Source organism: Drosophila serrata, unplaced genomic scaffold (assembly GCF_035046125.1).
Source record: "Drosophila serrata isolate PLE 108 unplaced genomic scaffold, ASM3504612v1 contig_362, whole genome shotgun sequence".
In the NCBI taxonomy this organism is placed as follows: Eukaryota; Metazoa; Arthropoda; class Insecta; order Diptera; family Drosophilidae; genus Drosophila; species Drosophila serrata.
This window is the reverse complement of record NW_028257260.1, coordinates 1,124,396-1,152,394: the sequence shown is the minus strand read 5'-3', so window position 1 is coordinate 1,152,394 and position 27,999 is coordinate 1,124,396. Positions and strand designations below refer to the sequence as shown.

At 35.8% G+C, this 27,999-nt stretch overlaps 4 protein-coding genes across 5 annotated transcripts; 2 read left to right on the top strand and 2 right to left on the bottom strand.

Annotated features, from left to right (window-relative positions):
* The first annotated feature begins 141 nt into the window (after positions 1-141).
* LOC110179083 (uncharacterized) lies at positions 142-23,255 on the top strand. 2 transcript variants are annotated; one of them, XM_020946469.2, is made up of 9 exons: positions 142-286; positions 474-941; positions 13,546-13,767; positions 16,607-17,111; positions 17,188-17,398; positions 17,464-18,308; positions 18,373-18,574; positions 18,643-19,732; positions 22,757-23,255. In XM_020946469.2, the coding sequence occupies exons 2-9, from the start codon at positions 909-911 to the stop codon at positions 22,934-22,936; spliced, it is 3,288 nt and encodes a 1,095-aa protein (XP_020802128.2). In that variant the 5' UTR covers positions 142-286; positions 474-908; the 3' UTR covers positions 22,937-23,255. The 2 variants fall into 2 exon arrangements, with proteins under 2 accessions (XP_020802128.2, XP_086695191.1); XM_086839065.1 differs by having other exon boundaries at positions 169-941; positions 17,467-18,308.
* Corp (Companion of reaper) lies at positions 20,288-21,933 on the bottom strand. The gene is made up of 2 exons (XM_020946471.2): positions 21,647-21,933; positions 20,288-21,469 (listed from the first exon to the last, which is right to left on the bottom strand). Exons 1-2 carry the CDS (start codon positions 21,741-21,743, stop codon positions 20,901-20,903), a joined length of 666 nt encoding a protein of 221 aa, XP_020802130.2. The 5' UTR covers positions 21,744-21,933; the 3' UTR covers positions 20,288-20,900.
* Positions 23,108-24,751, bottom strand: LOC110179087 (uncharacterized). Its single transcript, XM_020946472.2, has 3 exons — positions 24,465-24,751; positions 23,465-23,993; positions 23,108-23,394 (listed from the first exon to the last, which is right to left on the bottom strand). The coding sequence occupies exons 2-3, from the start codon at positions 23,986-23,988 to the stop codon at positions 23,268-23,270; spliced, it is 651 nt and encodes a 216-aa protein (XP_020802131.2). The 5' UTR covers positions 23,989-23,993; positions 24,465-24,751; the 3' UTR covers positions 23,108-23,267.
* On the top strand, positions 23,816-27,457 carry LOC110179085 (uncharacterized). The gene is made up of 5 exons (XM_020946470.2): positions 23,816-24,536; positions 25,426-25,772; positions 25,843-26,187; positions 26,252-26,409; positions 26,465-27,457. Exons 1-5 carry the CDS (start codon positions 24,330-24,332, stop codon positions 26,560-26,562), a joined length of 1,155 nt encoding a protein of 384 aa, XP_020802129.2. The 5' UTR covers positions 23,816-24,329; the 3' UTR covers positions 26,563-27,457.
* Positions 27,458-27,999: the final 542 nt, after the last annotated feature.

Below are 27,999 nucleotides of genomic sequence, written 5' to 3'. Positions count from 1 at the left end.
CTCTCTCTCTCTCTGCCTAACACACTCTCTTTGTGCAAATATCACATAAATAATATAAAGTCTGGCTCGCGATTTAAAACTCAAAACTGAAAAGACAAAAAGCTCAAAACTGGTTGCGACAACTTTCGTTGCGCCGCCGAAGAAGAAGTTGCGGCTGCTGGCCAAGTTAGTTTGCGTCTTAGCTCCGCTCGAGGCGGTCGTGTTTTGTGGCCAACAAAAACGGACTGGCTTTTAACCAAGTACTACGAGTGGTTACCAGTATCCAAGAGTTAAAGCTAAAGGAAAGGTGCGCGGGCGCATTAAAAATACAAGAGGAGAAAAGCGAACGAAACAAAAAATATATAAATACAAAAAAAACGATAGAAAAGCGAGAAAAGCGAGTGGTGTGTTCTGCAAGACAGAGCGTGAAGACCAGCATTGTTTTATATTTTATTTTGTTTTATTTGTTATTGTTGTTGTTGTATTCGGTTTAGTTCGTCTTGATTGCGGTATAAATATATGCGGAAAACCTAATCCGATCCAAAGGAACGTAACAATAAACGACGTCAACTGCCTTATAGGATTACAAAAAAGTAGTGTGACACTTTTCCGCGAGTGAGGAAAAACAGGTTGCCGCCATATAGCCTCTAGGGCCTCGTTCAGCAGTGCAGTTCCACCTGGCCCACCTGCTCGCCTGGATCGGACCAGATCACCTGGTTGGTTATGCTGCCCTCGTGTCCCAAATACACTTAAAAACGACAGGAAAAAAATACACAAAAAAACGCAAAGCAAAAAATACAACAAAATCACAAAACAATAATAAAAGCAATCAAGAGTTGACATTGCCAAGAACGTAATAAAGGAAAGGTGGACAAATCTATAAAGGAGTGGAAGCAGGAGGAGGCGCCGCTGGAGGGCAGTGATCCAGGATGTCGGACATTTACTACTGCAGCAATAGCCAGGTGAGTGAATGATCGTTTCAAGTTCTGGGACAAAGCAATTACTAACTAAACTAGTTAGTCGAGGAAATGCGCGTAAATACCTAGTACAGATCAGGGGAAGGAGGGGCTCAAAAGTACATAGTTCTTGTCAAGTAAATTACAGGGTAAAGAGGGTCTCTTACTTGTTATTACTTTTTTTCTTAATATAAAAGAATTAACTATAGACACACTGAAGGAATTTTTAAAATAGAAAATAATAAATACTCAAAAGTACATAGTTCTTGTCAAGTAAATTACAGGGTAAAGAGGGTCTCTTACTTGTTATTACTTTTTTTTCTTAATATAAAAGAATTAACTATATACACACTGAGGGAATTTTTTAAATAGAAAAATACTAAATACTAGTAGTACTTAAAATAAAAACACCATACAATTTATATGACTGATAAAGTTCTTGTTATCTTAAATGTTTTAGAGTCAATATTAATGGGCTTCCCGAAGTTTCTGATAAGTTTTTTAAGAATTGGCTTAAAAACAGCTGTTTTACTTAACCAACTTAAAAAAAGAGAAGGTATTACAACTGTTTTCAGTTTAGTAAACTAATGTTCTTGCGATTTACTGGACAATTTGAAGTTAAAAAGCATTCCTCTTAGTTTTTATAGTTAGGATAATTTACAGAAAGTTAGATAATCGATTTGCATTAAGTCTGTTCTTTAATATTTAATCATTAATCTGGTGATTATCTCTTTCAGTCAGATAGCATTGACTGATAATAGTAGAAACCGATCTAAAAAATATTTAAATAATTAAGGCAAATATTAATCATTGGTGCACCTACCTTTAACCAAGAGCTAAAAATCAAATGCAGTTGGAGTATTTTCTCTACTATTAAATAACTTAAAGACTAAGAATATCATCAAATTAAAACAGCTGCTTTAATTAAACTCAACTTTCGATAAAAATTAACTTTATTTAATTCTTTTGGGGTGATACATTTTGAAAATCCAATCTCCAATATCAAAAAAGTTTTATAATATAGCAAACCGTAAACAGATAAAAAATTTATAATTGCATTTTAACATACTGATTCAGTATTATTTTTTATTTATTTTTGGCAACTTAAAATATTAAATGTAGATTAAACATTGTTTAAAAAATTTATTTGAACCTTTAACTTACATTCCATTTCATTTATCCAAGACAGAAGTTTAATGATAGAACAAAACAAAAATTTTTTGTGAATATAAAATACAAATCGTTATAAAATATTGCTTTCCATTATTTCATTATAATAACTGTTTCTATAAATACAACATTTATTATTTATTTCATAGAAATATCTATTTTTATACCGATTCTCTTTTATTTTCCAAAAATACCATTTAATCTTTGATTGAACAGATTCTCAAAAGGTCCAAAAATTTGTTTTGTCTCTCCACTTGACAGTATTTAGTTTTGTTAAAGCTTTAATTTAGATATCTTAGTCTCAGTTTCACGTTTTCTAAGCTTCGTATTTTTTTATCTCTAGCATTTTGGTAGTTTGTCTTAAATGGCTTTTCAATCGCTGTCATAATCGCTGGGCAGCCATAATTAATAAAAGAAAAGTAAAAGCGTCGTTAAAAACAGTAACGGTTTGCTTTTTGTCATGTGGCCAATTACTGCGGATTACATAATACAAATATATATCACTGGCTAACGATTTCCAATCAATATGTGTGTATATATGTATATATCGATATCTAATGGATAATGCTACCGCCCTGTTATGCCTTAATTAATCCCGCTTTGTATGAAATGGACCCAATCGAATAAAATGCCATTTCTGTGCGGCTTAAATGGTCTTGTTATGTTATTTATTTCCTTAAAAATCATGTTATATGATATATAATATATTGAATATTTAATGTAGAATTCCCTTAATAATTATTAAGACCAGTCCACGCCCCCAGAAAGAGGCGGGCAGCATCGCAGCATAAAAAAAGTGAGGGAATAATAAAATCTAAAAGTGAAAGTGCGTCCCGTTACAAGCCAATGTTGACTTAGTAACTTACTTTTGCAGCTCGCCTTTGTTGCTTTTGTTGTAATTGTTATAATAGTTGTTTGTTGCCAAAGTTGTTGTTGTTGTTACTGTTACCTGTTGCTGTTGTTGTTATTGTCGCTTTTACCTGGGGCGCATGGCTCTAAAAATATGTGGCTCACCTCAAAGAAAGAAAACAAAAGTTTTTTTTTGTCACACTGTTCGAAATATTTTTTTGGGACACGACAAGGTCATTATTTATTGATACCATATTTGGGATTATTATGTTTATCTGACCAAAAAATTAAGTTTATGAATGTGGTAATTATAAATTATAATAATTTTTAGTATTATTATTAAGTGTGCTTTATTTCCTGAACATTTTGTTTCAGATAGTTTTTGTTAAAGCTTTTCAACTGAAATATTTCTACTTATATACCTAACACATTTTTATTTGCTTATTATATTTAAAATGTATTAGTTATGTTAGTAAAATCCTTGTTTTGATAAATTATAAATATCAGTTTGAATTTAAATTAAGAGTACCCTTATTTTTTGTCAGTGCTAAGGTCGTTGTTTTACGATTTCTTTGTCGTCTTAATTCTGCAGTCTTCTGTTTTCAGTCTTCCCGTCATCTCTTCTCAGCTGCTTTTTGTGCTTTTAATTTGCATCTGTTTTTTATGCCAAAATGTCTGTTTCTGTTGCTTTTCTTTATTATTATTATTTCCCTCTTGGATTTTTTCCAACTGTGTTTAGTGGCGTGTATAAATTTGTTTGTGAAATGAGTCTTTCTTTTGGCTTTTTGTTGTCTTGGTTGATGAGAATTTACCCAACCGACATGTGACAATATAATGCTAAAGAAATTGTATACAAAAAAACGATTTTTGAATGCTCTTACTAAGAGATTTTGGTGCATAGGAATTTTAGGTATTTCTTTTATTTATTTCTATAAGAATAATAACCCATTTCGATGAAGCAAGAGATTTCAATCTTTAAAAATATCCCCAGTAGTAGCATTTAAGTTTTATTTTTTGTTCTTGTTCTGCATTCAAAACAAAAAGCCCCTCCCTTAAAACTTCTTCTTCAAGAAAATGATTGCAATTACCTAAATTATCTTTAAAGAGTACAAAGTCAAAACAAAATACTTAATTATAAAAAGACATATGTAAATATGCACTAAGGAACCATCTATTGTGCAATATCTTCACTGGAATCTGTGAATGGGGGCCGTGGAGTCTCTTGGGCATTTTGTAAAGGGTATTTGTTATGTACTATATTTTGGGTCCAAGGTTTTCACCAAAGAGTTGTCTTTTTTGTTAGTTAGTTAGGTTTATTGTTGTTAGTTGGTATTTATTTTGCTGTGTGTTGTTTCGCAGGGCGTGTGTGTGTGGTGTGCCTGGGTTCCCCGAAAGGGATCCAAAATCATTATTTTTGCTGCATTTTGGTTTGGTGTTGTTCGGGGGCGTCTATTGAGCAATTTAGAGTTTATGCTGCGATTGTTTGGTGGATTAGTTTTCATTTCATTCCCTTGCTCTAGCTTTAGGTCTAAACTGGGGAGCACAAAAACAGATACAGGTAAAATACTAGGTTTACGGAGGGAATAAGGTTTTTTAAGAGGGTTCACACATAGGAAAATTATAATTTTGATGGGTGTTAAATATTTTATTTCTAAGAGAATTCATTAATCTAAAGTTAAAGCCTTTGTTGAAGATCAATCTCTTATTCTAAAAACAACAGTAAAATAACAGTAACATTGCACTCATTATAATAACGGCAACAACAAGGACTTCCGTTCCGCGCTTAACAGCACTCTGTTAGTTAAATAAGATTTTACAGGAAGTTCATCTGCACATTAACAGTTTTCTGCACATAACAGACATCAATCGGACATCTTAACTGACCGTTATTTTAATTCATTTACTTTATTTTTTTTTTTAAGAACATATACCATAGTTATGATCGCTATTGTGGGCTCCACTATATATATGTGTGTGTGTGTGTGGGGCCTGGCATTCCAATTATAGTAATAGCAATAAGTAGTAATAGTCTGCAGTCTGGAGTTTCTCGCACAGCATTTTGCGCCAAAAAAGTGATTGCAGGCGACAACAACAAAACTCGCTTGACTCGAAAACAAACGCAACAACTTTCAGTTGTCTGCTGCTTTTGGCTTTTCGGCTTTTCGACTATTTTCTAGTTTTTTTTTCTGTCTAATTTTTCTTTTATTTTTTTCTTTCGGCTTATCTGACTTGTGGGGCCCATTAGAGTCTTAGTTTCTTTGGATTTTTTTTCCTCTCCCATGTCTACGTTATTATTTTTGCACAATCCCCTGGAAAAAATCTTTTCATTGTAATTATAAGCTTTATTTTTTTGGACAAGAATGAACTTAGCTAGAGTCCAAGAGTTTCCAATAGTTTCCAATAGTTTCCAATAGTTTCCAATAGTTTCCAATAGTTTCCAATAGTTTCCAATAGTTTCCAATAGTTTCCAATAGTTTCCTTTAGTTTCCAATAGTTTCCAATAGTTTCCAAAAAATTAAATAAGTCCACGACTTATACTGTCTCTGAAAACATCAAATAATAATAATAATTGTTAATAAAAAGAATAGCCAAAATGTAGTTATAAAACTTTAACTTTAAATAAGTCATAAATTGATTTTTAACATTTGTTAAAATTTTTATTTTTCTGTGTTCTTAAATGGCTATCTATTTTTTGCAATCATTCGCAAAGTTGCGAATAGCAACAGGTTCACCTCACGAATAAAAAAAGAAAAAATAATAAACAAAAGCCAGCAGCCAGCAGGAATGTTCAATAAAATGTTGTTGCCATTTTGGCCAAAATGCCACAGCAGACTTGGACTGGAAATGGCTTTAACCCAACAAAAGTCAATATTGATGTCATCATATTGATTTCTTTTTTATTTTTATGCATTTAAAAAATAATAATACATGCAATACATGAAATTTAAATAGTATTGATATGAATTTATACATGTTTAAAATTATTTAAATTATACCAATAAACCCTGTAATGCTTTTTAATCTTCTTTAGTTAGTTTTTTGAAATGTGCTATTATTCAATTCTATTATTATTCTAACATTAAAGAGATGCAATCTTAAAGTTTTCTCTAACTTCAAATGTTTTATTATTTATACACAAAATAAAATCCGGTCACTAGTGGGTTAAATTTAGCTTTGATTTTTTTCAGCTGCTTGCGCATAATCTCCAATCAGACTTTTCTTGAATCGACCTTTTGACAGAGCAATGCAACCAATCATTTCAGTCGAAATGCAACTAAGCAGTGCAATCTAAAGCTCTTAAAACAAGTTTTTCTTGATCTTAAATACTTACTTTAATTTAAAATAATATAAAACATAAATATTATAATATGATAAAACCTTAAACTATAATATTTGTAAACAAAAAGTTACAAAAACATAGATTGTTGATACTTTTTAGGCAATCGATTACGATAACAAATCAAAATCAATAAATCACATGATCGAAAGAGGGGCGGCAATCTTATCAGAACTTTCTCCAACTGCCTTGCATTTTTTTTTGTAAGACGTCATTGAAATGAATTAGAAGAAGTGGGGGGAAATAAAGACTAAAGAAAACCAACAATGACAAAAGGTAGAAGCAAAAAAAAAGAATGCTGTGGTGCTGCTGTCGACGTCTCTGTCGCTGTCGCTGTCTCCGTCTCTGTCGCTGCTCACTCTTGGAAGAAAGTAGGACAAATCTTTGGTTTCTCCTCCGCCTTCTCCTCCTCCTCCTCCTCCTCTCATTCGGCTTCTTCATTAACTGGGATTTATGGCAATGCCTCTGTTAAATTAAATTTCCTCTCGTGCCCGGGCCCTTTCCATTGCCATTTCCCAATTGGCATGATTACACACCCATTTAGCTTCGACTTCCAGTATTCCAATTGGCATGGAAAGCATTGCGCCGCTGCTGCTGCAGCCTTGAACCACCGATGTCGCTGCTGCGTGGGCAAAATTCGCCTTTTTATTGGTTTTTTCGTTTATTTTTTGTTTTGTTTATTTTATTTGTTGTTTTCTTCATTTAGTTTCTTTTCGTGTTCCCTTTTGCGGCAATTTCCTGCTGCAGTTTGTCGGCAAAAAAAAAACAAGTTGCAAAATTTCAATTAAATATGCTAAACTCTGGAAATTACTTCTGCTTTTTTGTATTTTTCGGGAAATTGTGGGAATGGATAAGATTTTTCAATTATGTGAATAAACATAAAGCAACATTTAAACTTTAAGACAAAAGCAAAAAATTATTCATAAGTTTTCAACAGACTTGATTATTATTATTTTTGCAGATTTTTTTTTATAAAATATAATAGCCTTAAGTAAAAAACCCGGAAGTTAGTAAATAAATACGACTATAAACGAATAAAAAAAATATTAATCAAATTACTTTAAGTTAATATTATTCAAGGTCGCTATACAATCATTTGCAACTATTATTATTTTTTAAAATTATTATAAAATACATATGCCAATATTTTTTAGAAAGCCTCAAGAAAATATTCTTTAAATAAACCTTTTTAATTTCATTATTTAAATGGTGAAAGTGCATTAATTAAATCATTTAACAAGTATCAAAACCTTCTGAGAAAAAAATAAAATATTTTCAGCTTTCTTCTGCTTCGAAACAAGTAATTGATTTAATTAAAGGTATTTTTACACGCTTTTTGCTTCATAAAAAAAACGCAAGTCAGTAAAAAACGATAAAAAAAATTAAATATTTCAACGACAATAATTTAGCGGTAACTAGAGCACCCTGAAATTAAATAGCAACGTTTTGTTGAAAACGAAAAATGCAAAAAATAGCAGAAAATATTCACTGACAAATTGCCATAATTATTTTTATTTTTAATTTTAAAAGTTCAGTCTCATTTTAAAGTGAATGAAAAGAGTTCAGATTTTGTAAATTAATTAATAATGCTTCATATACGTGAATGAAGATTATATATGCCATGATATGACGTTTTAGAAATGTAAGCTGCTTTAAAATATACATTTAAAAAAATATATAACATTTTATAATACTATTTTATATATGTTCTTTATTTTTATGGTAAAATTTGCATATTCCACCTTGGTTCCCACTCCCAGAAAAAGCAAATTAAATCGCTTCGATTGAGAAACCAAAGCCATTCCCATTTATGCTTCGTAGAATCGCATTCTGAATAGGTAATTTTCTGCCACCTGGAAATATATGGGAGTAGAAAGGTAAAAAAGACAAGGATGGCTAAATAAATAGCCAAGAAAGCGCCCATTGGCATTCCAATGAACAAACGTTTTTTTTTTGATCTGAGAACTTTCTACTTCATTTGGAATTCATATATACCAAGAGCTACACTGAAATAATAAAGATATTATTTTAATATATTAATTATTGCAATTAAAATACTGTTGCCAATAAATGTTTCATTATTGGAAATTAAATAACAATGCATAATATCTCAAGATATCTTTGGAAAGTAAAGGTACTATATATTTTTTCCAATGTATTCATAGTCTGTCTGGCTTGCATTTAAATTTGCAATAATTGGTGTGGCTCTGACTATATATTTTTTTTCTTATGTTTTTTTTTTGCTGTTTTTTGCTGCTATTTTTGATTGCCAGTTTTGCTCGTAGGCCGCCCGCGTGACTCACCTTGACTTCACCCACTTTAACTGCCAGTCTGTGCACACACTCCCTGGAAAAAAAAGAAGGCAGCCCCAGTTTCCATGTGGCCAGAAAATCAGAAAATCAGTAAATAAAAAATAACAACAAATCGGCGCAGTCACGTCGTCGTCACCGTTTGCCATCTATCTACGCGTTCCCAATCCGAAACGATTCAAAATCCGTAAGATACTTCACCACGCACGTACAGTTAGGGAGAAGTCGCACTCAGGGCGTGGCTTCAAATGCAGGCAGAAATCCGTTTTGGGAAAACTAATATTGGTCTATCTTCAAATTATGTTTACTAAGAAAGAGCTAAGTAACTTTTGGAAAGCCGAACTTCTGTATACACTTACAGGGGAGCGAAGTTTAAGATTGATCATAAAGTAAGTCGATCATTAAATGCATTTACTATATTTCAATTTGAGAGAGTTGTTCTGATAGTTTTTATTAGATTATCGTTAATCTTAATTTAAAAAATTTATAGAATTTGTATGATTTATTCTCTATAAAATTTAAATATAACGAGTTTTAGAATTGAGCAATTGAATACGAGTATTATTCAGGGTTGAATTTACAATTTTGATACCTTTCCAGGGTATTTCAGTCAAAAGCTTGAATCACAGTGAATGAATCATTTCCAACCCTATGAATCATATATATTCTTGATCAGAATCAACAGCCGAATCGATCTAGACAAAAAAATAAAGAATATTTTTTTATTTTAATTTTTTCAAAATTTTATAAGGGCTTACATCGTTAAAATTGTCAAAAAAAAATCGGATTTTTAAAATTTTTTTTAAACTTTAAATTGAGTAAGCAGATTTATTAATTTTATAAAAACTAACACTGGACAGCTTTCCGAATCAAAATTAAGGCATTTTTGGCCTAGTTATGAGTTTTTTAAACTTTGGTTTGTCCTAAAAATTGTTCTATAAAAATATAAATAAATATTTAATTTAAAAAATTAAGGCATTATTTTTCAATTCAAAATTTTTCAGATTTAGGCAGCTAATCATATAAATGTATATTTTTTGTTTGCTTGGTTTATTTTAAATAATATATTATAATTATTAAATATTAGTTAGCATAAATATTTTGCAGTATTTTAAATATAAATACAAAAATATGTATAATATAAAATGTATAGTTTAATTTAGTTAAAAAACAACAAAAATGCATTTAAAATAAGGCAAAATAAGGAATTTCATAGTCAGAAAACAAAAGACTTAAGACACGAACTTGGTCAATTTTTTCTTTGCAACCTTTCAAAGCCGTCAAAATACTGTTTTGAAAAATTCTGGATTTTATTACTTATTAAATTTAATATTAATATATATATTATCAAAATATTTTTTATATGAAATAGACGAAAAATTGTGAAACAATTGCATTGGAGAGAGAGAGAGTGCATTCACAACAAAGTTGCAAATTCCTTGAAGGGGTCAAAGCTTTTTCACGTTTATCTTTTTTGCTTTGACTCTTTCTCCCTCTCCTTTCTCCCTCTCTCTCTCTCTCTCTCTCTGTTCGGTCTTCACCTTTTTATCCTACTTCTCCCTCACCTCCTCCGCGTTTTATTGTCCATTTGCAGCTTTCCCCCAGTTCGTTCGGCAAACGTTCCGTTATTAATTCAATTCGTCACGATTGAGTGGCAGCTGCTGCGACTGAGAAAACTGAGAAAATACAGAGTCTGCGGCGGCTGCTTGAAGGGAAATTAGTGAAAAGCTGTCACAGCTGCCGTTCCGTTCCGTTCCAAACCGTTCATTCCCGCACGTGTCTCAAACACAATGGCGCACTGTGAAATGTAATATTTGAACAGAGCTCCGGTGTTCCTAACTCAACGAACTCGACTTGCTGCCGGGGGAATGGTCTGAAATTTGACCAGAAGATTTCCACTGACTTGGCTATTACGCATATGTTGAAATGGTAATGATCGCATAAGCCTAACACTGCTAACTTGGCTTGTCATTCGGCTAACTTGGTGAAATTTGACCCGCGGGTGTCTTGTGATTCAAGCCAATGGTGGGGGCTTCTTACTTACAGATTAACTTACTGTGTTATGGCTATACTATAACTATATAACTATAGCTATAATACTTGTAATTGATAATATTGCATCAATTTCCTTACGATACCTTTATTCAGGACCGGTTTCTAGCCTTAGTGTTAAAATAATGTGCAAAAGTGATAAAGAAAATGCTTAAAAATGTAATTTTGGAATGTTATATGTTATATGTTATATGTTATATGTTATATGTTATATGTTATATGTTATATGTTATATGTTATATGTTATATGTTATATGTTACATATCTTTTACAGGCATTTAGCACTCTGTTAATTTAACAGTTACCCTAAAATTCATTCCTTATTCATTCCTTTTTCTTGCTAAAACATAAAGTTTTAAGTTATTTTTTTACTATTTTTTTCGTAACGGTAATTTAAGTCACAAAAATCGCACTATATCAAGGCTCTCCTTGTGCCATTTTATATGGCCTTTTGTTACGAATGCCAATTTTGAAAATTGTTCTGTGGAAACTTTTACCCACCGAATGCCGTCTTTTGTTTAAAATGCATTTTGCATTCACAGCCTGATGGGGATCATAATTGTGCTAATAATATAATGCTAACCCCCATCTACAGATGGTGAAATGAACCACGTTTCGTTGTCGTTTTCGCTTTTCTTTCTCACACGGCGACTAATTAGGCAAATTCAGGGGGTCGCAACTGGGAGTTGCAAGATGCCGATGGTGTCTTTAAAACATGTTTGCCTCAACATGTTTCCGAAACGTGTTTGGCGGTGGCAGCGGGGCAACAACAATATAAATAGCAGAAGCAGAAGCAGCAACAAAAACACTTTCATTGCCCCAGCTGCATTTTACCTTGGCTTAAAAAAAAAAAAAATACAAAAAATATATATACAAAATTTCGACTGCAATTGGCACGAAAAAATTCGCTTTCGCTTTGTGCAAGCAAAAAAAAAGCAGACAAAACGCAGAAAAAATACACCAAACGATTCAAAAATGCGAGGCTTCTGCTTTTTTCTTCGAATGACACTTGTCGCTTGTGGAAAAATGGCAATGAAAATGGAGATGGGAAAACGAGTTTGTGGCCTCAGTCTTTTGAACTCTGTATCGAAATATCGAAAGCCTACCATAGACAGGAACAGCTGACCTTATGGCCAACGAAACGAAGAAAGTTGCAACAAGATTTTACGTTGACCCTTTTTTTTTCTCAGCTTTTTTTTTTTTTTTTTGAATATTTCTCTTTTGAAAATGAAAGTGGCATGCGGCAATATGCCGTTGCCCTTTATATCACCACATGATTTTATTGATTTCGATTGCTTAGAAATCGATTTAACAGAAAGTTTACTAGAAAGTAAATAAAAGGCAGAGAATTCTTTAAATCACTTTATTTAATATTATATACATATATATATATATATGTACATTTAAAGATATATTAAATACAATATTACATTAACAATTGTATTCTTTAAGGTTGAATTTTAAATATAAAACTAGTAACTCAAGACTTGATCTGGGCTTTGTATTATTTTTACTTTCAGAATCATTAATTATATATCATTAAAAATATGTACTAGCCCCAATATCGAACCCAAAATGAAAAAAATAAGCTCAACAAAGTCACAACCCATCAAAAAAGTAATCAAAAGAAATATGTAAATATGCTAAGCGAATGTGAAATGAAATAAATAAACAATAACTATCGAGGAAACTTTCTTTTCGAAGAGTTTTTGTCTGCTCACTTGACATTGGACTCTTTGCATTATTGTTTCTTTGTTTTTTTGTTTTTGCTTTTTGTCGAGTCTAACTGGAGCAAGTTTTTCTAATTTTTTGTTGGTGTAAATTTTGTATTTTTTTGACCAGAGGGCGATGAACGCCGAGGTGCGCTAAATTCGTAGTCGCACAATTAGCACCTGCTCGGTTGGTTAGTTGCTCGCTTTTGGCCATGTCCAGCGCATGTCGTCTCCATTACCAAGTTTGTAATAATATTTGGTCTATTGTTTGCAGTCCATGTGATGCCGGTACAGTGAATGCTCAGTGAAAAGGGAAAGCCTTACTAAAACGATATTAATTTCGATTAAAATATTTAAAAAGTATGGGGCCTTGTGTAAAGAAATGTATCAATTATTAAAATTACAGTGTTTTAATGAAGTGAAAGATTAATATTTAATTAGGAATTACAAAAATATAAAATATATAAAAATAATATATAATAACTTCGGAAAGCCAAAGTTTATTTACCCTTGAAGCTTACTATCAAATTATAGACTTTAATCGAAAATCAATCATATCTAAGATTAAAATATTCACATTCTTTGAATGGATATTTATCAATATTTTATATGCAAATTTTTTCGACAAATCAAAGTTTAAAAATTTCATAACTAAGCCAAAAATGCATTAATTTCAATTTGAATTGCTTTTCTGTGCTAGTTTTTATAAGTTGAATAAATCTGCATACTCAATTTAAGATTTAATAAAATTCAAATTTTTGTCAAATTTTTTCACAATTTTAACGATGTAACCCCTTATAAAATTTTGAAAAAATTTAAAATTATTATTTTTTCACCGGACATGGCCAGATCGACTCTGCTGTTGATGCTGATCAAGAATATATATGATTTATAGGGTCGGAAATGATTCTTTTCCCTCGTAACAAGCCTCTGATTGAAATTAGAATACCCTAGAAGGGTATAAAAATACTAAGAATATAATTACATTTATTTCGGTTACTTTCTTTAATATATGCAGAATATTCATATATATAAATCAAAAATGGAAAGTGTATACAAACTTGGCTTTTCTAACCAAAATATCTAGTATCCTTCATTTGAACTTGAACTAAATTCCTACGAATTTCTATAATGCTCCAAAGTTATATTACTTTAATTTTCCTTCCTTTTTTACTTTGCAGATGAAAAAAACACGCGACTCAGATAAATCATCCGCCCCGTTGGCTGTCACAAATTTAAATGCTAATTCGAACCCGCACTCCAATTTAAATTCGAGTTCGAATTCGAACGGGATCGCTGCCAATATGGCGGCGGCCGATAAAAAGAACAACAACAGCAACTGCAGCAATCGCAACAAAGACAAGAGCATGCAAACAAACGGCGGCGGCGGGAAAAACTGGAAGGTAAGCGTAATTAAAACCGCCAGATGAGCGGTAATTGGGGAAAAGCCAAAAGAAAAGTGGTGAGAGCGGGAGGGGAAATGCGAAATGCGAGTTGTGTGTGTGATGCAACCGAGAAAATCACGTTGCACGTGCAAATGAAAGCAGAAGAAAAAAAGAGTCCCAGAGAAGAGAAGAGAAGAGAAGATCTGTTATGCGGCCGACTGACTTTTGACTTGTCTTCTGTCACTTTCTGACTTGCATTAAGTCTTTGTGCCAAGACAGAGACAGGGAGAGGTACGCACTCTTTTAACCCCTTGAACCCCAAAGCGGCCTTACAGTTGATATAAAAAAATATGTAGAATTTAATTTAGTACATAATTCGGTTAGAAAATGTTTATTAAATAATTAATTTATTTTTATGTATTTTATTTCAAGTTATTTTATTTCAATTTAATAATTCGTGTGGATTTTTTTGATTTAATACAAATTTAAGACTTTATAATTTACATAAAGACTGATTTTAATTCCAATTCCCATCGGTTTCTTCAAACAGCCAAAAATATTGATACATTTTTTACTTTTATCTTACGAACAAGAAAAAATATTTTAAAAACTATCTATTTCTCAGATTTTCCTTAAAAAGTACTTTAAAATAAAGAAAGTTCAGATAATTTTCTAAAATAACTTTTTAAACCTAAAGTTTTATCTTATATCTAAATATTTTACACATGAAACCTTTGAATTTGAAACTATTTAAATAATTTTTAAATATTTCCAACCAAATATAAATAAATTAAATATAAAACATACATCATAAAGATATTATTTCTTTGTTCTGAATAAATAAATGTGCTCAAATTTTTTTTTTTTTATTATAAAATCTTTGTTAGAGTATTGTATATAATTTTGTCCAGTTCAGGTTTTATTTTAATGCACAATCTTTGCTGTGTTCAACAAATTAACATTAACAAATGCGGAAATGCGGTGTTGCGTTGACCACTGCGAGGCAAGGCGATGCGTTGTTTGATTATGAAACAAAAAAAGCCATTTGTGTTTAATTACTCGTCTCTGGACTACATTGTATTATTGTTATTGTTATGTCTTCTGCGGCAGCATCACTCCACTTCACATCACATGGCATCACGCAGTCGATGAGGAAAACCAAAACTGGGCCGTGTGCTGACCCGTTTTGTTAGTGTTTCAGGAAAACCAGTGAAGAAAAAAAGAAATAATGAAAACAGAAAAGTAGTTTATTCACTTAACTTGCGCTTTAAGCGTCTGCGTTCTGTTTTTTTCTTTCTTTCGTTTAATTTTCTATGCTTTTGCAACTTCAACATCAGAAAAGTTGATGCCGATTCCCCCGCTATGTTACGTGCTAGTTAAGCGCAATTTAAATAAAATCAATTAAAAACAAAGAAAGGAAGCTAACTTCGGCACGCCGAAAATTGTATACCCTTGCAGATCGATCTCTTGGAATTAATACAATATAAATTATATATATTTATGCTTTAATTCACCGTTTTGCATTTTCTTCTATTTTTAACGATTGTTTGTATGGCAACTCTATGATATAGTAGACCGATTTTCATAAAATTCTACACAAAATTCTAAATTAACATACAATGGCTATATTTTAAATTTGATAAAAATCGGTTGAAAACTGATAAAGTTATAAAATTTTTTCTTAAAATCTCCGATCGTTCCTATAGCAGCTATATATATATGTATATACATATATATATATATATAGTCCACCGATTCACACTGCTCCGATTTATATACCAGTAAAATTATGTAGAAGAATAACTCAATAGTTTCATTCAAATAGCTTTTTTTGTTCCAAAACAAATCTCGCACATCTGTGCTTATGATTCGCAACTTGTTCTAACCTCCCAGGAACGAAGTGACTGCTGCCGGCCACGTCTCAGATATGTGTTGTGTTACAAAAGTTGCAAGTCATTGTTTATTAGTGTTCAAAGTTAGTAACTGATCACACATTCTTACATGTCATAGATACTTAGTGATCATAGGTACTCAATGTTCGTTGATACTTACTGTTCAGAGTTAATTACTGGTCATAGATATTTACTGATCATAGTTACTTACTAATCATAGATACTTACTGTTCAGAGTTGCTCACTGGTTATAGATACTTACTAATCATAGATACTTACTGTTCAGAGTTACTTACTGATCATACTTAATTACTGATCATAGATAATTACCGATCATAGTTACTCACTGGTCATACATATTAACTGTTCAGAGTTACTTACTGGTCATAGATAATTGCTGATCATAGTTAATTACTGATCACAGATACTTCCTTGTTCATTGATAGTTACTGATCATAGTTAATTACGGATCAAAGTTATTTATAGATCAAAGTTCCTTAATGTTCATTGATACATACGGCTTGCACATTTGTTTACCTGGATTTATCCATGTTGATAACTTTATTATGCACATATATTATTTATCACAACATATCTCTGCGGTCTTAAGAGCTATGTACATCTACTTGATTTTGTGATTACATTATTAAAGCCGAATTATTAAAAGCAGACTTGCAATATTCAAAACCAGAAAATGGGAAATTTTCAAGTGCAACCACTTTGTATTTTTCAGCTTTTGGTTTTTCCTCGTGTGTTTTGAATTTTTCAAGTTTTCAAGCTGTTTCGTTCCGTGATTTGATTTAACGGCATGATTTGGCTAAAAACAAAAATCAAAAAAGCATATAAGGCGCTTTGCCGGTCGCTGACCTTCCTTAATTATAAATATTGAGGCTCCAAAAAATGTGAATGTTTGTTTTTTTTTTTGTCTGTATGCTTTTCCTACTTACCTCTCTTGTCATTCGCAGGGCATTGTCCAGACTAATCCCAGTGGAGGTGGAGGTGGAGGTGGAGGCAGTGGAGCTATGGGTGTGGGCACCACATCCCAACCGCCCAAGGTGTTCCACAACACCAGATGCACACGTCACCACAAACCGCATCACAATCATGGCAACGGACCGCCGCTTTCTTCCGCCGCCACCAATGGAGGAGCAACTGAAGCACTGGACACCGCGCAGCTAAGAGATCGGGATAGGGAAAGGGACAGGGACCGGGATCGAGAGAGGGAGAGGGAGCGGGATCGAGAGCGAGAGAGGGAAAGGGAACGAGAACGGGAGAGGGAACGGGAACACCACCTACACATACACAGTCACAACCATGGTTTGAGGAGAAAGTCGGAATCGGTTCTATCCACCGATTCGGATATCCGTTTCACCCGCCGAAAGCTGGGCGATGGCCAGAAATGTGGTTGCGCCGTAATTGCTGGATTCCTTATTGCCCTTTTGGTGGCCGGAGCCTTTGTCTATGTGGGATGTAAGTCCACTCTCCTTACTCTCTCCCAACTATTAAGTGATTTCTCACATGCCAACTCATCATCATTATTATATAGATACTTACTTCCGACCGGAACCATTGCCGGATCGCGTTTTTCGTGGACGCTTTATGGTGCTGAACGACAAGTGGAGCATGGAGCTGGCCAACCAGAATTCGCTGAGATTTCAACAAAAGTCCAGGGATTACCGGGAGCGAATCAATCTCACACTGAGGCGTTCCGATCTGAGGGAAGCCTACGAAGGTAGCGAGATATTGGCCCTAGATGGGTGAGTATAAAATAGAGATTAGAGATATTATATATAGTAATTATAATATTTAATAACCTTTCCAGCAGCGAGGATAATAACAACATAATTGTGCACTTTAATATGATCTTTGATCCCTATGCCGGCCTGGTTAGCAGCGGTGATCTTTTGGCTTTGTTCCATGAGGAGATGAGCCAACCGGCCCAGCAGCGTCGTCATTTTGCCAATATGACAGTGGATGTGGCCAGTTTAACGATTAAGGAGACAACGGGTCTCATTGAGGAGCCAGTTATGTCCAGTTCACCGCTGGGGGGACACGATGAGGCCACTGAACCGGTGGTGACCACCACACCGGCTCCACCGCGTCGCTGCTCCCAGCTGGAGTTAAGCTATTGCCACCAAGTGGGCTATAATATAACCACATATCCGAATCTCTTGGGTCATGCCAGCTATGAACAGTTGGCGGAGGATGTCATAGTCTTCCGGGAACTGGTGGATGGTGAATGTCATCGGGAAGCCTATGATTTTGTGTGCCGATTGCTACAGCCACCCTGCGATACCCATGGCTCCAATTTACAGCCCACTCCTGGACAGATATGCCGTGAGTACTGCGAGTCCTTTATGGCTGGGTGTGGGAGTAGGTTACCCCAGCGGTTCCGTCACTATTTCGATTGTGAACGTTTCCCGGAGTCCACGGGCACCCAGTCGTGTCACCAGAAGCCCCATTGCGTCAGTGATATGCAAACCAATGTCCAGAGTCCACGGCTCTGTGATGGTTATGCCGATTGTCCGGATTTATCCGATGAGAGGAGCTGCGCCTTTTGCTCACCCAATGCCCTGTATTGTGGCCGAGGAAGGGCATGTGTGCCACGGAAGGCAAGATGCGATGGCAAGGCAGATTGTCCTGATGGAGCTGATGAAAAGGATTGTCGTAAGTTCTAGTATAATACCCACTTTAATAGATTAAAAATTCATTTCAATATATTTCCTTGCAGTTTCCATTGCTCCCTTGGCCTCTGATCTGTTCCAGCCGGAACCCTTGGTTCCCTATCTGTCCAGATTCCATTCCGCCGGCTATGCCGTCTTCTCCGAAAAGGGTGTGGTGGGCAAACTGTGTGCCGAGGGACTTGAGGGTGATGCCAAGCTGGTGGTCCGTCAAACCGTGTCCGAATCCCTGTGCAAGTCACTGGGTTACGAGTAAGAAGAACACTCAACCTAATCCCCTCCAGATCACTCTTAAAATGCTATTTGAAATTCCCCTACAGATCCGTGGAAATATTTGATGTGCAGAACGATACGGAGCTGCTGTCCGACTATGTCCGCGTCCTGGATCCCCATGCTCCGGAGATTAGCTTCATAAGGACGCATTGTCCGCGACGCCAAGTGCTCTATGTGGGCTGTGGCGAACTGAGATGTGGTGTCCAGTCGGCGCTCTTTAATGCCAAGCAGCATTTGTCCCTGCCAAAGATGTCCGCTCCCGGGGATTGGCCTTGGCTGGTGGCCCTCTTCCGTGAGGATATACATGTCTGCGATGGTACACTAATCTCTCAGGATTGGGTCCTCACCACCGAGGGCTGTTTCCAGGGACACCCGCGTGCCACCTGGATGGCCATTGTGGGCGCTGTGCGGTTATCCGCGAAGGCTCCATGGACACAAAGGCGACGGATCATTGGCATGATCAAGAGCCCGGTGGAGGGCAGTACCGCGGCCTTGGTGCGCCTGGAAACGGCGGTCAGCTACTCGGATCATGTGCGTCCCATTTGCTTGCCGGATGCACTGCAGCGCCGTTTGCTTCAACAGCCGCCGGCTCAGAGGAGATCACATGCTCCGGTGGCCGAGAGATTGGAGGGGCAACTGGTACCCAGGAGTCCACTGGCTCAGGAGAATCAACAGTTCTTCTTGATACCATCCAAGGAGCAGATGGAAAGCTCTACGGATGGTAGCCTAGCAGAGGATGACCAGCAGGCGGATCACTTTGGAGCCGAAGCAGCTGCCTCATATATGCCCAAGGCTGAGGCTCTGCATCGGGAACTGGAGGCCTATCCCCTGCCGGATCATGCCCCGCAGGTGAATTACTATGGTGGATCGGGATCCACATCATCCTCGGCCTCGGCCTCGGCCTCGGCCTCTGCCCGGACAGCAACAAAAGCACCAGCTTCCGTTTCCCAATCCGCAATCCCAGTTGCTCCGGAGCAAATCTGGACAAACTGCAATACCCTGGGCTGGTCCCGGCAGCGAGATCATTTGCAGCGTGTCCAGCTCAAGATTGGGGATATGGCTCCATGCGAGAATGTGTCCATCGCCACCGTCAACTCCATGTGCATGGAGGCCACCTATCAGAAATATGATTGCACCGTGAGTTTTATTAATGATAAAATATAATTTAAAATATAATATTATACTATATACCATCTATAGTATATTATATATTAGAAGGTGAAAGGATTTTTTTAAATTCTACTCCTAATTTTAAATTCTTCCTGATATCGTTAGTTCCTATAGAAACTTTAGGATTTAGTGGGCTTTCCTTATCTATTTCTTAAAATTAGACTGAAAAAACCCATTAGGGGTAATCTATAAAAGACTCTCTATTCAAATTATATACTCTGATCTGCTAATACCCACTTAGAATATTATAAAAATTTAAAAACAAAAAATACAAAATTTAAAGTGAAACCACCCAAGTACAAAATCAAGGTTCGAAACCCGACTAACCATAAAGGCAAGTGGAATCGAGATAATATATAATTTCCCTCCTATTTTATAGATCAATCGAACAGGGATGCTTTATAGGATGTGCTTTTATTATTTATTTTTTTAAATCTTTAAATCCTTTTTTTCTGAAATTTTTAACTTGTTCTTGGTATTAATTTTTATTTGTTTTCTCAAAAAAATGGATTCACAAAGAGATTTTATTAAACTCAACTGTTTATTCAGCATTACAAATATTTTTTTAGATCTAAAAAATCAAAATCAAAATCAATTTGGAATTAATACTTTGAAAATTACATTTGTTAGAAATATTTAAAATAGATAGTTGGATTGATTTAGAAAGTTTAAAAGAGCTAATTTTATGGAATATCAAAAAGAAAAAAATATATTAAAGAGTTGAGTATTATAAGGTAAAGCAAAATATGGAAGATAAAGATATTTAGAAATTATATAGATTTAGAATGAATATAGAAAAAAAAGTATACAAATTTGAAATATTAACATTTTTAGAAGATAAAAAAGTTGATAGAAAGTTGTAGAAAGAGTAAAAAATAAATTGTAAAATCATTATAAACATTTAGAAGATAAGATAGGAACTGAATGAGTAATCTCCAGGTAAATTAGGACTGATACTTTCTCTTATTGTCTTAAAATACTAAAAGATATTAAATTAATAATTTTTTGGACGTTGATCTGGTTTCTAAATCTAATGTTAAATCTAAGGAACAGCGGTTCAACCTTTGAGCTTACGTTACGGTCTATATATCGTATACGGATTATAGTTATATATTTACAAATACTTTAATGCGCCTCAAATGCGTATGGGTCTCATTATGGGAACGGAATGATGAGCCCCTGATGTGGATGCAGTCCTCCTGGACTTGGGGCACACATCCAGGCGAAGGCGCTTCACCTGCGGTTCCTGAGTTTGGGCCAGCTCCTCCGCTCCTTCTGGCTGCGGCCTGGGTTTAGGTTGCTGCTGCTGGCGATGTTGCTTCTGCTCCCTTAGGAAGCCGTTCTGGCGACGCACAGGAGCTGCTCCATTGCCGGGCAATGATCCCAGGAAACAGTTCTGACGATACACTGCAACCGGTTTGTAGTCCTGCACTTGGACTTGCTCCTCATTTGGTTTCTCCTCCTCCATGGTCACCTTTTGGCCATCATCCACACGTTCCACGGGACGCTTACGTTTCTGTGACCGGATTTGGGTGATCCCTCTCCGCAGCTGCTGCCAGTCGAGTCTCAGGTGGAAGGTGATCTCCGGGGAGGGGAACAGAAGGAGGAAGTATTCCAGGAGCTGGGCCTCAAACACATAACCCTGGCCATTGCTGAGGGTCAGGGCATCCCTATGATTCTCCGGTATCCCAAAATTTGACATGGCTAAAATGGAGAATATATTATTATTACTTATTAATCATTCACAGAGAATAAGAAACACTTTCTTTGTACCAAAAATGATAACAACACATATTACGTTTAATTGTGAAATTATTAATACTTTTGTATGTTTCTCATTCACTATAATATTTATTATTTTAATATTTTTCAATGACTTACCTTGAGAGATGATCTCCTCGTAAGTGTGGAAGGATTCACAAATGATGAAGCTCGTCTCTCCCTGGAACAGGATCTTCAGACAGCTCTTTGCGGCCATAGTTTCTTTTCTCTTTTTTTTAGTTTTTTTCTCACGTGTAATCTTGATAGTGATTCACAATCTTAATCACAATCACAATTTCAATTGTCACTCTTTTCTTTTTTTTTGCAAATTTCTTGTTTTACTTTCTTTACCGTCTCTCTCTCTGTGCGATGTGATAACTTGGAATATTTCTGATCGAATGACGGCACTGCAACAGCCGGCACTCTGTTTTATACATTTTCATCTATTTTTGTGCGGTGTCCCTTTTTGTTGTTCCTTTACGCCCTTTACCTTCACCTTTTTGGTGTGTCTGCCTGCAGCTGCAGTGGCTATTGTTGTTGCTTTTGAACTAGCCTAGGTAAAAAGGTCGGTCGACGGTAACGGGGGTTGTTGCTGTATGTGTGTGCCTGTGTGTGTGTGTTTAGCTCGTGCTCGCTTCAATGAGAACTGGGGGTCGGAGAGCAAGTGAAAGAGAGAGAGAGAGAGAGAGAGCCATCTCTCCCTATCCATTCCATTTTGCCATTGTCTTGCTTTGTTTTTGTTATATGTAGGTTGGCCAAACGCGTTGCTGCATGTCGCGTGCGTGTGACGTCACGATCGCCAATTGGGGATGACACATAGTACCACAAGTAAAAAATATTAATGGTGAAATTAGAGTGGGCTTACATTTTTCTTGTAGAACAAAAGTTGATAACGGTTTCCTAGGCCGCCGAGTAATTTTATAATTGATTTTGGCAAGAGCTTATATTTTTAAAATATTATTTGTTATATATTATATATATTATATATTTAATTTTATTTATTATATTATTATTATATTTAATTTTTTTAACTCACTTAAAATTAAAAAAATATATATTACATGGTTTTTTTAAATTTTCTTCAATATTTAAATTTCTTTTATTATTATTCCATGACTATGAATATTATTATTATGAAAACAAATTACAAATTACATTTTTATTAATTAACTTATTTTTTAATTAATTTTTTATTAATTTATTAATTAATTTTAATTTTCTCCCATACAGCAAGAGGAGTACTCTGGGGCACCAGTGCAATGCTTAATACCCGGTACCAACCAGTGGGCCCTAATTGGGGTCTCCTCCTGGCGGATAGCCTGTGGACCCACTGGTGTGGAGCGGCCCAGGATGTATGATAAGATCGCCTCGAACGCCGCCTGGATTCGGGAGACCATCAATGCTGTTTAGTCCACAACAACAACCTGCATTTGTACAGAATCGAACGGAATCGAATCGAACCGAACGTTACGGTATTATGTGTGTGTGTAGAATCGATACTATATACTATCCCGCTCTAATGTTAACCGAATCCCCAACCTAACCCCAATCTAACCGTTAAGCTTGATATATATATATATATTTTTTTTGCTGTTTTGTGTAATATTTATTAACTATGTTGTAATTGTGTATGTTAAGCATGTCGAAAAGGAAGCCAATTTAGTTGCTAGTATTTACGTTTAGCTGTTTTGTAGTAAGATATTGTTGAATAAAATGAAATCGCCTAAAATGGAGCATAGATTTAGGTGGAAACATGCATGGACTCCCACTGCCCGTTGGCCTGGAGACGATACTGCACTCTGTCGGCGATCTCGTTGATGGCCACGTTGAGGAAGTCCCATCGCTGGGGCTCAAACTTGAAAGCAGTGCTGTGGGGCAGGTATTAAAGTTTCATATTACATAGAGATAATTAATTAATTAAAAGATATATGTACTTACTAGGTGTCTGGTCTTGGTATGGGCTTGCCACTGGCCAGGTGCTCCTGCAGTAACTGATCGTGCTTCGTCTTGAGCTCGTCATGATCAATGGGTTGGCCACAGGGGCATATGTGGCCTCTGATCTTGGACGCCAGGTCCTCCTTGGCCCACATGGCATCCAGTTCGCTCTCTGGAAGCTCCACAGCGGTGGCTCCAATAAGTCTCACCTGCCAGTTACTTTCCCTGCCCTCCTTATCCTTGACATTTGTCCAGTAAAAGGTGATACCAGCCTTATTCGGATTGGCCTTGAGATTCTTACAATTTCGTGTATAACTATGAGTGATATAATACAGAAAGTTATCTTTGGTGAGTCCGCGATAGAGGACAGTGCGGTTAAGAACTCCAAACTCCTCGTCCACCGTGGCCAGATTCATTTCCGGCAAATACCCAGCCGGTTTTCCTTCGGTAGCTGCCTGCAGAAGCTGCTTGAAGAACTCCACGGGGTTGGTGGGAAAGTTCTTGATTTTTGCCAATTTCGATGTCATTTTTGCTAAAGAAATAATATAAACTGTAATAAATTACTTAATTTCGTATTGAATAAGTACAGCAAAGTTATTTTCTCAGTTTGATTTAATTTCTGTAACAGTCACAAACGCTTTTTAAAACAAGCGCCAATGTCTGCTGTTAACATTAACAGAAGCTGTAAAGCCATTTAATACATTAGTCAACACTATCAGCTGGTCGCCTTCCCGACGAGTTTTCCAACACTATGCTAAATCTGGGCTAAAACGCGACGAAGGAGAAAAAAACACAAACAGAACGCGAAAACGGGGAAAATCGGGAGCCTTGGCCGGCCAAAAGGAAAATCTCGCCGAGCAGGAGCACCATGACATCCATACTGGACATGAAGTCCGGCCCGCCCGACTACTGGGCGGAGATAAGCAACTTTTTCCTGCCGCTGAAATACCTGATCACCAACGAGCGATTCGACGCCCTCGTGCGGGACATAGACCTGTTTTACCTGATTAACGGTGTCTTTTGGATTTTCGTGGCGATGTCCTGCGGCTTCTGTGGCTTTCAAAGGCTTTTCCAGGTGAGTGCTACTTGGGTGAATCCTCCGGCTGTGGCTTTGCCGTGCGGCTTGTGCTTTTGCATTGAGGGGTCGCTCGGCCGATTTGGCGTTTATAAATAAACAGAGCGGCCACGGGGCCGGTCCCGGGAGGTGTGTACGGCTGCTCACAAGAAAAGCGTTTCTGCAGAGAATGCTATTAAATACGCCAATTTTGTAACAAACAATAACAATACGTTAGATACCAATACATATGATACACGTAGAGGTACAGGTACACAAACTAAATAGGTAAATTTTCAATTTGTTGTCTTAATTTGGAGGTAGTTTTTTCATTTAGGTAAAGAATAATGATAAATAAGAAATATATAAAGCTATATGGTATATTTTTATACATATTATTGGCTGGAATAACCAGGCGAATCAATTTAGTCAACTATTTTTCTTCGCAATTAATTTATTTCCTTTATAAATAATCATATAAACTGATATATAAAAGGTTCTTTTAATTAAGAGCAAAAATCACTTAAAAAATAAACCAAATATATAATGTTTCTGCCTTTTTAGAATTGTACCTGGTATTAGAAAAAACGAACGCAGATTTATATGCATTTATTGTTTGTTTATTTAAATAGGTAAAATAATAATTTACACATAACTAGTTCAGGTACAACTATCTAACTGCTTTTAGGTACAGATGCTAGTCCTTTTTCTCAGCTCTCTTTTGGGAGTGGCACATGCGCCAAAGTTTGCATCACCTCTTCTTCTTCGGGGGGCACACTCCGCTCCTGGCGAACATTAGCGATAGCTAGACCGACGAACAGACGGAATAACCATAATACCATTATCGACAGCGCCTCAAGGCCACTGGCCGATTAACTGCGCTGTCCTAATCGTGCCTTCTCTGTTGCAGTTCTTCCTCAAGTCGTCGAATATGAAGTACTTTAAGCGAAAGCAGTTTGCCCGTGTCATCTGGAATATTGCATTCTATGGGGCCAGCTGCCTGTTTCTGCACTTCTACAACGAGTTCATCCTTCTGCCGCAATTGATGAAGAATCAAGGACGCTATTCGCTGTTTTATTCCTCGGAGAATGTCATCTTCTATCGCTCGCATCAGACGGAAAAGTTCCAGTTTTATTCGATCTTCATCATCACGTTCTACCTGCATGGGGCAATGCTGGACTTTAAGGAGGCCGATTTTCTGGAAGTGGGCTCCAAGGGGCTTTACCTGCTATCACTCATCGCCATCGATGTTTACCGGCAAGTTTGGACATGTCCTCTGCAAGTTTAGGGGGTTGTATTTAATTAAGAATTTATTATTCACTTGCAGGTATGAAAACTACTTTGTTGGCTTGAATCTGACGGTTGGCCTGTACAGCATACTCACCGAGGTGCTGGCTCTTCTGGTCCTGCCCAGCTCCTATAGCCACCGGATTGTATATCAAGTGTTCCTAGGCCTACAGATCGCAGCCTGGGCGCATGTGTTTGTCAATCTGGTGCCATTCAAGTACCTAATACCCACGCTGTTTGCCAAGAACTTTAAGTTGCCCCTGAATGTGGCCATTTGGTTCTGGTATGGCATCTCGATCTGGAACTCACCGGTGTTGCAGTGCTTCTACCATCAGATATACCACACATCACCCTCGGATTGTTCCGGCGATGGTTCCGCGGCTAAGTAAGAATTATTTAGATGCTAGAAGTTGACTCTTTTGCTTACTTTATATTGTTTCCTTTGGCAGATGCATCATGGTCAAGGACTCGAGCGAATTCCGGCACTACAAGACCCTGAAGAAGGCCTATCTGGAGGTAAAGTTGGCCCACGAGAGGATCAATGCCCAATCGCTGTCAACCCATGAAACCAGTTCAGCCTCGGCCAAAACTTTCCAGGCTATTAAATGTGAGTTCCTTTACATTTCTTACAATTTTTGTCCTTATAAATATGTATATGCTAGGCGTCATGATGCTAAAACGCAAATTGAAGCGTATTCGCGAGGGTCGCGGCCATGAGCCCGAGGACGACACCGAGGATATGACTACCACAGATGCCTAAATCGAATTGAGAAAGTTACATACACACCCAAGACACACATTTCCTTAGACAAAAAAAAAAAACAGCAAAAAAGACACAAAGATCCTGCTTAGGCTAAAAGAATCACAAAGATGAAACTACCTCCATCCCTGGCTATAAGAGTAGTGCATTCTCTCTCTCTATCTAATTCTCTCTGTCTCTCTCTTAATAGACATAATGCCGGTTAAAAGTTTATGCGTGCTTGGTTGTAAAAGAAAAAGACTACTATACAATTACTAGACCCAAAATCTTCAGCAATGTCTTCACGAATTATACGAGTGAAGCTTATCTCGATTAATCTCTTAAAACTATTTATTTTAAATGCCATAAAAGGCTCTGATAAATCGGTAATGGGTTTTAAGCACTGAATATGTTAGAACAATTTTAGAATAATTAGGATTTTTAAGTCTTCAAAGTGCAACGTTTCCCAAAAACTTTAGTTTATTTATTTATTTATTTATACCAAATAGCTACGCATAAACCAAAGGCAGTATAAAGAATGAGATACTGTTACGCATCTTATTTCCTATATTGTCTTTAAACCCAATCCGGCGGCTACAAACCCTAGCAAATTATATATATATTATAAAGAATCTGATTTTTTGGCGCCACATGTGCTTATCGCCAACGGAGATTGCCTTGGCTCGTGTAAATATATAATATATAGTTACTATATCTCTTTTCTCTCTCTCCCTCGCGCACACACGTACACAGTTTGTCTCTCCTTTTTTTTTAGATTTGTAAGTCGCCTTCAACTTATTGTTGTTGTTTATTCGCTGTGACTTGATGACATATTGAAATATTGTAATGTGGTTTATTTTTTTCGTTCTTTTTAATTGAAATATACTATATATGGGCTAAACGAGCGCAATTGAAATGTGTGTGTGTGTTGTTGTTGTTTTTACTGGTTGGTTGTCTTAAATTTAGTTCATCGTCTTCTCCTCTTGTTTGTGTTTTTTTTTTAGAAATATCATTTTATTTATTTCCTTGCTTTATTGATATTTGAAAAGAATTTTCTATTTGAATTTCCATTGTTTTTTTGTTTGTCAATCTTACTTATCTGCTGTTCGCAATCGTCCTCCTTTGATATCCTTGCAATCGTATTTTTGATATTCTAATTTAAATATTTGTTTGAGATTTTTAGTTCAACTAGAAAACTAAATAATAAAATTCTTTTGAAATTCAAAATATAATCGAGAGTTTATCGAGAGGCCTTCGAGTTCAAAAACAATTAAGTTTCGATATTTTCTGAATCAAGAAATTTGTTTCGATATTATCTGAAATTAGTGCGATAATCATGAAATGTTGACATATTTAAAAACAGTATTAAAAACTTAGTGAATCATAAAATAACTTATTGCACATTATTGGAACGTTATATAAATATTATTAAATATTAATACAGTATTGGTTCAGTAT

What these genes read in the sequence shown, in the direction of transcription:
- LOC110179083 (XM_020946469.2), top strand. Translation starts at nt 909, where the DNA reads ATGTCGGACATTTACTACTGCAGCAATAGCCAG. An exon ending in AGCCTTTGTCTATGTGGGAT is followed by an intron (nt 17,112 to 17,187) that starts GTAAGTCCACTC and finishes ATTATTATATAG; the next exon opens with ATACTTACTTCCGACCGGAA. An exon ending in ATCAGAAATATGATTGCACC is followed by an intron (nt 19,733 to 22,756) that starts GTGAGTTTTATT and finishes TCTCCCATACAG; the next exon opens with CAAGAGGAGTACTCTGGGGC.
- Corp (XM_020946471.2), bottom strand. Translation starts at nt 21,743, where the DNA reads ATGGCCGCAAAGAGCTGTCTGAAGATCCTGTTCCAGGGAGAGACGAGC. An exon ending in CGAGGAGATCATCTCTCAAG is followed by an intron (nt 21,470 to 21,646) that starts GTAAGTCATTGA and finishes TCTCCATTTTAG; the next exon opens with CCATGTCAAATTTTGGGATA.
- LOC110179087 (XM_020946472.2), bottom strand. Translation starts at nt 23,988, where the DNA reads ATGACATCGAAATTGGCAAAAATCAAGAACTTTCCCACCAACCCCGTG. An exon ending in ATACCAAGACCAGACACCTA is followed by an intron (nt 23,395 to 23,464) that starts GTAAGTACATAT and finishes CCTGCCCCACAG; the next exon opens with CACTGCTTTCAAGTTTGAGC.
- LOC110179085 (XM_020946470.2), top strand. Translation starts at nt 24,330, where the DNA reads ATGACATCCATACTGGACATGAAGTCCGGCCCGCCCGACTACTGGGCG. An exon ending in GCTTTCAAAGGCTTTTCCAG is followed by an intron (nt 24,537 to 25,425) that starts GTGAGTGCTACT and finishes TCTCTGTTGCAG; the next exon opens with TTCTTCCTCAAGTCGTCGAA. An exon ending in GGCGATGGTTCCGCGGCTAA is followed by an intron (nt 26,188 to 26,251) that starts GTAAGAATTATT and finishes TTCCTTTGGCAG; the next exon opens with ATGCATCATGGTCAAGGACT.